Source organism: Hoplias malabaricus, chromosome 2, assembly GCF_029633855.1.
Source record: "Hoplias malabaricus isolate fHopMal1 chromosome 2, fHopMal1.hap1, whole genome shotgun sequence".
NCBI lineage: Eukaryota > Metazoa > Chordata > Actinopteri > Characiformes > Erythrinidae > Hoplias > Hoplias malabaricus.
In genome coordinates, this window is record NC_089801.1 from 73,269,478 (window position 1) to 73,279,431 (window position 9,954).

At 39.8% G+C, this 9,954-nt stretch overlaps 1 protein-coding gene across 1 annotated transcript; it reads left to right on the forward strand.

The window, feature by feature from the left end:
• The first annotated feature begins 572 nt into the window (after positions 1-572).
• LOC136686882 (ras-related protein Rab-20-like) lies at positions 573-7,411 on the forward strand. The gene is made up of 2 exons (XM_066660942.1): positions 573-1,031; positions 6,067-7,411. Exons 1-2 carry the CDS (start codon positions 842-844, stop codon positions 6,621-6,623), a joined length of 747 nt encoding a protein of 248 aa, XP_066517039.1. The 5' UTR covers positions 573-841; the 3' UTR covers positions 6,624-7,411.
• The last annotated feature ends 2,543 nt before the right edge of the window (positions 7,412-9,954 follow it).

Sequence of the window (9,954 nt, forward strand, 5' to 3'; positions counted from 1 at the left end):
AACTCACCTAACTCCTCACAGTCACATGGAACAGGACTTGAACCCACAACCTCCAGGTCCTTGAAGCTGGGTGACTGCGACACCTACCCGCTGCCTCTGTTGATGTTTATTTTCAGAAGTACACAGAGATACAACTGAATGAGTCAAATTTTCAAACAAGACAATGGTTGAGCAATTTGAAAGCTGTAGAATTCTAAAGGCAAATGGGGACAGAGTTCTCACATCATAAACCTAAAGAAGGACTCATCCCGGGATGCTACTTTTGAGCTGAATGGTAAAGGAATAGACAGAAATAGAGGCAGGGACTCATTCACAGATCTGTGCATTCTGAATGAAGGAGAAGTTGAGGTAAAAATGTAGGGGATTTTGTTTTAGGAAATAACTTGGAATATGAAACTTGATTGTGTTAATAAATGGAGGGACTTTTACTTTTTAAAACGTTTTATGGTATAATTCTTTTAAAGGTTTTTATCTAAATTGTTGCATAAGAAGAACATTCCTCCAGCTCTGCTGGTACTTTCATCATCCAAAATGTCATGTGTGCTGATATTTTTTGTGTGACGACCCGCTCACACGTTAAGATTGCGTAATTATGCGTATTTTTCTCAGCGTGCGTGCACTTCTCCTCGTGAGTTTCCCCGTGTCATTTCAGTAACTTCCCCCGAATAGAGAGTGATATCAGTGCTGCTCCCGATGAGAAACAGCCAGTGCATTGTACTGCAGAGGATTTGTCGGACACCAGTAATTCAGTGGGTTTTGTTATTTTTTTACAGCGAAGACCACTACAGAAACTCACTGAGACCGTTTCGTCACTTGTGTCCCATTCACAAAACCGTAGAACATGCCACCGGCGAGAAAAATGCGAAAGCCCGATATTAAGATGGTGATTTTGGGCGATATGAACGTGGGGAAGACGTCTCTTCTCCACAGATACACGGAGAGGAGCTTTAAAGACACGCTGAGCACTGTCGGAGGTGCTTTTTTCCTAAAGCAATGGGGACCATACAACATCTCCATTTGGGACACAGCAGGTAAGAGACTTAACGTTTTCGAGAGGTCGGCTAACTTTTTTCCTAAACTTTTTTTTTTTTTAAAGAACCCTGAACTTGTTTTAAGATTCAGTTCCACTTTAAATGGTGCGGTATATACACTTGGAAGTACACGTTCTAACGGACATGTTAGACAGCACAGATACGCTATTACGTGCATTGTTTATTTTCCCTTAGAATTTTCCGTTCCACCTTAAATGGCACCACCGTTATATTCCAGCACAGTACTGTACATTGTAAAACTACAACACGGTTTAAGGTGGAACGAGAAATTCTTAGAAATAAAATAAAATCAAATTGTATAAAAGTATACCCAGTAAACATTTAGCCGTTGATTCAACGTTGAAATAACGTAATGACTGCCGTCTAATCAACGTTCTCTTAAGGTTGAAAATGAACGTGGATAAGACGTCCAAACACAGACATTGAAAAGACGACTATTAGACGTATTTTGGACGTCCACTGACGTTATTAATTGGTCCCGAAATAAATTACTTGTATTAAACGCGTTTTTGACGTCCACTGACGTTATCGATTGGTCACCACTTAACTAACTTATTAAGACGGATTTTGGACGTCCATTGACGTTTAAAATATGTCCTTGACGGACAGACTACTTTTACACCCATTTTGAACGTCCAGGGACGTTCCTTGTTTACTGGGTAAGGTATGTATTTTGGTCCTTGGAGTTAACTTTCGTACTTGTTTGTACATTGGGCTCCCTAGCACACAAGTGACGTAATAAGTTATGTTAATTCTTATATGTATATGTGTGTGTGTGTGTGTGTGTGTGTGTGAATTCGCCATTAACGTTACAATCTGAAGGGCTTTTAAAGAGCATTTCTTTGTATGAATCTGGAGGACCACAGTTCTAACTTCGTTCAAAATGCCACCAAACCCTTAAAGAACCTAATGTGTGAATATCTTTGGTCCTTTACCTGATCTTTCTCAGGAATCTCTGGACCTTTGCACGTGATTCTCTTCAAATCAAACGACCACAACATTAGGATTAGTGTTCACCACGAGAGCTTCTTTATGCTGCAAATGTTACCAAATATAACATGAATTCCACACACATCTATTTCATATTCCTACGACATGTGATTAGTTCATAGCTCTAGTGCGACCCTAAACAAACTTTGGACACCGTTACTCAATGTCATTGACCAGCTATGTCCAGAATAAAGAGGAAATTCAGTGCATTGCTTTTACTGAACTATCTCTGTAAAAGGTCATTATAACTACTGTGCGTGAAGACATGTGGAGCTAAACTTGAATTTGACAGTATGACCTTATTTGTGCTTTCTCTGCCACTTCACAAGTCCTGTGAAAAAGATCGGGGAAATCTCATCTTTCTTCAGACACATTTCCCTTTCGCAGTCGAAAAGTCATGAATTGGCAACTTGAGCAATGATGGAAATATAAGGGTCTGGAATCTTTTGAGGTTCAGCAACTTGCACTTTCATGTCTCCAATGTTAACCTGCTTCATGTTTATTTATCTACCAATAATCCAACATTTTAAGAAAATCAACATAGATTTTAGAATATCATGACGTTCCTTTAAAAAAGCTGCAACATTTTGTGGTGGTTTCCCTGACAGGGATTAAGCCTAGTCACTCTATTTTTAACTGTGATTTTCCATTTGAAAAGAGGATATTGTCCGGGTTTAATCCATGTCTGGGAAACCACACAATTACAAATGCAGTTATAAACCTATGTTAACCAGCAGGCCCTGTGTAGTGTAGTATAGTTCCTGACTAGACTTAGGGTTTTCACATCACCTGATTGCTACAGACCTGTGGAATTTTCACTTTGGTCTGGAGAAACTGCATGGTTCCCTGGGCCATGGTCCAGACCAAAGAAAAAGGCTAAGGTCAGACCAAAAAGATGCTCTTGGTCCGGATCAAACTGAGCCATGGTCTTGGTGCTGTGTGGGTCTGACTTTCTGACAAATAGTAGGAAGCTGACTCAAGCCATCGTCACTCAGTAAAATACAATATTATTATTTTATATTCTTTTAACACGGTTCTTCTGGATTACTCATTTAAATCCATACGCTCTATTTGGATTAGTTTTACCTGGATAAGTGACATATGTAATATTTTGAAAGGTGGTCAGAGTAACAGATGATACTCTCTCCAGTTCATACATTGATTGTCTTGATTTTTATGCCATTACTTTAGTCAACATAAATATCCACACACTTCATAAGCTACAGGATATACTGCATTATTATTAGAAGGGCACTCAATAGTATGGAACGTAAAGTGCACTCTGTTGTAGCTTGAAAACAGCATTAGTCGACCATTTAAGGTGTTATAGAAAAAACAAAAAGGAGCTCTCATCATTTAGAAGTGCATATGTACGTAATGTGTTACTTGAAGGTGAAGTTGGTGCTTGAAACTGGTGCCTCTGCTAGTAGAGCCACAATAACAGCAGTACAGTCGCAATTAAATTAATCTTATGAGTTTTACTCTCTACCTTTTGAATTTACCACATACCCACGTCAGACACATGCCCCTGTACAGACAAATCAGTATCTGGTACATCTTCATGTATCGTTCAGTCATTATCTGTAACTCTTATACAGTTCAGGGTCTAGAGCCTACCTGGAATCATTGGGCGCAAGGCCTTCAATACACTCTGGAGGGGGCGCCAGTCCTTTACAGGGACATCACATTCCTCACAGTCACCCGAAGGAAACCCACGCAGACACAGGGAGAACACACCACACTCCTCACAGTCAGTCACCAGAGGAAACCCACGCAGACACAGGGAGAACACACCACACTCCTCACAGTCACCCAGAGGAAACCCATGCAGACACAGGGAGAACACACCAACACTTCACATACAGTCACCCGGAGGAAACCCACAGGGACACAAGGAGAACACACCACACTCCTCACAGACAGTCACCCGGAGGAAACCCACGCAGACACAGAGAGAACACACCACACTCCTCACAGTCACCCAGAGGAAACCCATGCAGACACAGGGAGAACACTCCACACTCCTCACAGTCACCCAGAGGAAACCCATGCAGACACAGGGAGAACACACCAACACTTCACATATAGTCACCCGGAGGAAACCCACAGGGACACAAGGAGAACACACCACACTCCTCACAGACAGTCACCCGGAGGAAACCCACGCAGACACAGAGAGAACACTCCACACTCCTCACAGACAGTCACCCGGAGCGTGACTCGAACCCACAACCTCCAGGACCCTGGAGCAGTGACAGAGACACTACCTGCTGCTCCACTCTGCTGCCCCTATCTTGATGTATCATGTCAGACATTACAGGAGACATAAAAGTGGTCACTTTGAGGCTAATATAATTTTTAATTCAGTAGATAAGAGGATTATAAAACGATGTGGAATGTTTTAAACTGAAGAAATGAAAGAACTAAAGCCTTAAATTGACCACTTTTATGTCTCTAATGTAAGTAAATCACAAACCAGATGTGACAGATGGTTTGGTTTGTTTTCTGCTGGAAGAGTCTGTTAATGATGAAGAATCACACTCCGTATGATGAAGCCTTTTAGATTAAAAGGGAGTGGAATAGCCTTCTGAACAGTGTGAGATCCACCCTCAAGTGCATGAACAGAATATTACGATCCTGATTTGCACAGTTTTAAAGCAACGGTAATTTCAAATGCATGTAAAATTATTCTAGATCCAGTGTTGTCAAATGCTTCTCTAACTTTAAGGCCACGACTGCCCCCTGGTGATCTTAGACTCATGAGGGAACTGTGCAAAATAAATGTGCTTGCTCAGGTTGTCACTGCTTGCATACATTTATTTCCCCCTCTTGCACTGATGTTTGTTTTCATTCAGGACTGCCATAACCCCTCAGCCAATCAGAAGGGGTTATGGATTCTGACCAATGAAATTCTTACTGCTTATGCTTGCCTCATTTCATCTCTCATTAATATTGAATATTATAAAAACAGGTTTGTAACGAGAATATTTCTGTATATAATCGTCTAATTTGAGTTTAATATTCTTGAATAATCCGTTTTTGTTTTCATTCCGCCTTTTCTCACTTGCGCTTCTCTGTCTCCAGAAGTTTCTGGGGGGAGGATCTAGACAGTCATTGGCTGCTGAAATTAAGCCCCGCCCACCCAGCAGATTCTGCACATCCTAACTCTCATTGCAAAATGACTCTAAGCCTCTAGGACGAACTGTGCATTACTAAAAGACATATATTTAAATAAATAAAATTTAAAAAATTAAATTAAATAAATATTTGATATGGCTTACCTGTGTTTGTCGGTTGGTCTTTTTCCAGTCAGGGTACGATTGGCGCGCTCTCGCTGACGTAGCGGGGTGTGCAGAATCGGCTGGGTGGGCGGGACTTAACTTTAGCAGCCAATGACTGTCTAGATCCCGCCCCCGTCAACCGTCAAAAGCGAGAAACTTCTGGAGGCGAAAGCGAGACTGAGAGAAGTGCAAGTGAGAAAAGACGGAATGAAAGTAAAAACGGATTCTTAAAGAATATTAAACTCAAAATACACGATTATGTACAGAAATATTCTGTTTACAAACCTGTAACACCTTATTTATACCCCAGGGAAACAGGAAGTGATGAATTACTAATTAAAGGTTCCTAGATACTTTGATCCACTTTATACACTACAGTAGAAATTACATAAATTGTTCAAATTCATTTATTTCCAAGAAATTAATGGTGGCAATAATCGTGGAACAGGTCATTTTATGGGAAATAATTATTTCTTTGTCAGGATTTTTTCTTTCTTTTTTTTTACTTGAGTTGAAGGTTGTTTTTTCAAACTTTTTTCAGACTGAGATTATGCTTCTGCAATAAAAAAAAAATGTATTTATTTTAAGGCTTTTAACACCATTTTAACTAGGGGTGCCAATAATTATGGAGGGCGCTGTATGTACAGTGCGTTTTTGTGTTCTAAAGGAGCACATAGGGAGTTCAAGGTGGTCTCTTATATTTAGTTGTTGACTTACAGTTTTTTTCCTCTGTGCTTTCTCAGGCCGCGAACAGTTCCATGGCTTAGGGTCCATGTACTGCAGAGGAGCGACTGCCATCATCCTCACCTATGATGTTACTAACTGGCAGAGCCTGCAGCAGCTGGAGGAGCGCTTCCTGTCCCTCACAGACTCAGCCAGTGGCGACTGCATCTTTGCCATTGTGGGCAACAAGGCTGACCTCACGGACACTTGTGCCCAGATTGTGACCCCTGAAGACGTCGGGCCAGGGGAAGCTGCTGTTTCAGATGCCTCTTCTTGCTCCACCCCTCCACACACCCCTACCATTCACAAGCAGGTTCACAGGGAGGATGCCATCGCCCTCTATAACCGCGTAATCCGCTACAAAGCCCTGGATGAAGTCGCAAGTCCTTTGGCGGAGAAGATGTGCTTTGAGACCAGTGCCAAGACGGGCTACAACGTGGACGCCCTGTTTGAGGCACTGTTTGAGCTTGTGCTGCCAGTCATCATCCAAAAACAGGCGAGGGTCGAGTCACCTACTGTATGTTTGGAAGACTATCAAGATGAAAAAGAGAAGAAGAAACCTGGCTGTTGCACATGAGAGAAACTAATGAAACTGCAGAAGACATAGATGATGGGTCAGAGGTGGCTTTATTGTCTTGTTGGCCTTTTTTGACTGATCTTCAGAGAAAGCTGCCATACCAAAACCCTCATTTCTGATTTCAGGAAAACAGAAATCGGCATGAAAGGACATCTAGTTCCTTCAGGAATACCAGGGTATTTTGCATCTTACCTTAAACATTGACAGTCTGGTGTTTGTATTAATAAAATGATCACTTGTTTCTCCTCCATCTCTGGCCTGAGGACCTCACAACACTGGTTCAGGAATAGGGCTCTGCACAATACACTACTGATGCAATGATGCCACTACGTACTGTGATATCTCTTTTAGTAAATTGGAAGTGTGTTGTTAAAGCAATAATGTACCATGGATAAAGATTTTTATAGATAATATCATATGCCCAGCCCATCAGAACAGCCATAAACACACAGTATATCATGGTAATTGGAGGTCTGATGTGTGTATTGCAGTCTTCTGTGATATCTGTACCACAAAAGCCAAATATTTATAGCATTAACAATCAATATATTGGGAGATCATTAGATTTTGTGCAGCCCTGTTTTTTAGTAGCACTCGTGGACATGTCAGTGAAAAATATGAAGCACAAACTTATTTGAACAGTGGAAGTGAATAGCAGGTTAAATTATAACCTCAAGTACAGCCTGTATAACTGGTTTCTTTTTAATATGTTTTATTAATGTTGTTTCTACTGTAACTACTGTGAATGTTATTTATTTAAAACACTTTGCTACTGAAATGTTCTATAAATAAAGGCTTATGAATTTATATTCCCTCAACTCTGAACATGCTTTGTTTACTTGTTTGCTATCTTTAGAAGCATTTACTGACCTGGTTTTGTTCTTTATCTTGTTATCCTGGCTAAATTGTTTACCCTCCCTCAAAAATGGGTCATGTGTATTTTCACTTCACTTTCCTGTATCCCCAGTAGAGGTCCCTCTACGCATTGACAATGGCCTTGGTGCAGCTTTCTGAATGCATCATCTACACAGATACAAGTGTGTTCCACAGTCAAAAAGACTTTAAAAAATTAATGTTGATACTCTTTGGCTAAATTACATTCACACCTTTGACTAATGTGTGTATGATATGACAAGATGAAATCTTACGTAGACACACTGGTGTCTCAGGTAAATTCAGAGATGGTTAATAGTTTAACGTCATTGATTTATAGATACATTTGGCTTCTTCAGCTCCTCAGGTCCTTGAATTAATTTCCATTAATCAAAGAACCAAGTACCAGGGTCATGGTGGAGTTAATTATGTGGTTACGGTTATCCACCATGAGATTGGTAAACCAAAAGCAAGTCTAATTTAACCAGTCTATGGTTATGAATTCTGAAGTGAATTTAACAAAGTCACACTATTCCTCTGATCTACATCAGCTCAAGTTTAGACAAAACCATTTAGGGCATTCCGGTTTTAGCCGACAGATGTAAGACTGTTGTATGGTCTGCATTAGTGTGCAGCTTTTACTTTTTGGTTTAACCTTCATTATCTCCTCTACATTTCTGCTGATATCTTGTAAAGGTCAGAAATATTTATTCTTGTTATGTCACTGAATTGCCAAAGGTTAAAGAAACCTGGCTCAGCAGTCACATGTTTAGGCTTCACGTCCTGGTAAATACAGTTGTATTATCACAGGAACTGACCCTAGATTTGCACTTATAGTTTGTTTGTGACTATAGGTCAATAATTGATGATAAGTGACAGTAGTAACACAAGGGGTAACAGTGCTGTATGACATAGATACAATAATATAACACTTTCCTCTGTAAAACAAGGAATAAACTGTTACACGCTGTTAGTGGGAATAATGGCAATCTCTGTCAATTATTTCTTTCTTAAATTTAGTTTTATTCTAGCTTTTTTCAAACTGTCAACTACTTTATTCATATATTTGGGAAACATCTCAGTCATTATTTGAGGGCAAGTTTGGATGTGATACTTTAATTTAGAGTACAGTGGTAAAATATAAAAAAGAATATCTGTTGGACAGTCAATAAATCTAATCTGAGTCGAATTAAACCAAACATATTCATGTACAGAACATCTAAAAGTACAGCAAGCAAATGCTTCACTTTCAATAAAGGACTAATCTAGGTTACTTGTGTAATTTATTTCTGTTAAAAGAAGGAAGTTGAATGTTTTACAGAATACTTACCAGCCCAGTCAAAAAAACAAAAACAAAAAAAACACTCCCCACACACGTAAATTGCCTATTTGCTTTAGTTTGCACTGACGCTCTTATGCTAATGTAACAAGTGAAGCATACCCTAGCAGTTAGCATTGGGCATATCACAAGGCGAAATTATATAATTTCTGTCAGTATATTGCGTACTATTGTCCATAAAAACACACAAGAACAGGCAAAATTCAGCAGTACTGATTTGGTGATGTCTTTTAGCCGACCCTCTCAGGATGATAACTTCCATTGAGTTTAATAGCTTTGGAAATCACTAAGGACTGATGATTAGCACCTCATCAAGTTTGGCAGCTCCCTTAGCTGCAGAATAACACCTTTCATGGAGTAGTTCTGGAAGCTGCTTTAACACCTTTTAGCTGGCCTCGACATGAGGTAAATGAGGCTTTCTTCACCTCCTGCTGCTGTGGGCTAACTCAGCTGCTAGCATGTTGCGGGAATTGGTGTCAGTGGTTGTTGACAGGCAGCCAAGTTGTTGGACAGTAAGTAAAATCCTGGGATTGTGCCTGAGTTATCAGTTTTCTTGAGATTGTAGCACAATTAAAGAGTTTAGGGCATTAGGTACAGTCTTATTGTGTGGAATGGAGCTGTGAAAACTGGCTTTTACATCAGAATATACGAACAACAACAACAAAAACATTTGTTTAGAAAAAAACACACAAACTAAATACTCACATTTTCACGATACCTTCAGTTTAGCCTATATTTGTTGATTAATCAATGAATATTACTCAGGTATAAAACAAGTGTATGCAACAAGCATTATGATTTTACATGCATAGGCCTACAGGGTGGGCCATTTATATGGATACACCTTAAAAAATGGCAATGGTTGGTGATATTAACTTCCTGTTTGTGGCACATTAGTATATGGGAGGGGGGTAACCTTTCAAGATGTGTGGTGACCATGGTGGCCATTTTGAAGTCGGCCAATTTGGTACCTACTTTTGTTTTTTCAATGGGAAGAGGGTCATGTGACACATCAAACTTATTGGGAATTTCATAAAAAAAAAAACAATGATGTGCTTGGTTTTAACATAACTTTATTCTTTCATGAGTTATTTACAAGTTTCTGACCACTTAAAATGT

Bases quoted from the DNA above. Each gene is read 5' to 3' on its own strand.
- LOC136686882 (XM_066660942.1), top strand. From the start codon at position 842: ATGCCACCGGCGAGAAAAATGCGAAAGCCCGATATTAAGATGGTGATT. The intron at 1,032-6,066 runs GTAAGAGACTTA...GTGCTTTCTCAG, and splicing joins CTCCATTTGGGACACAGCAG to GCCGCGAACAGTTCCATGGC.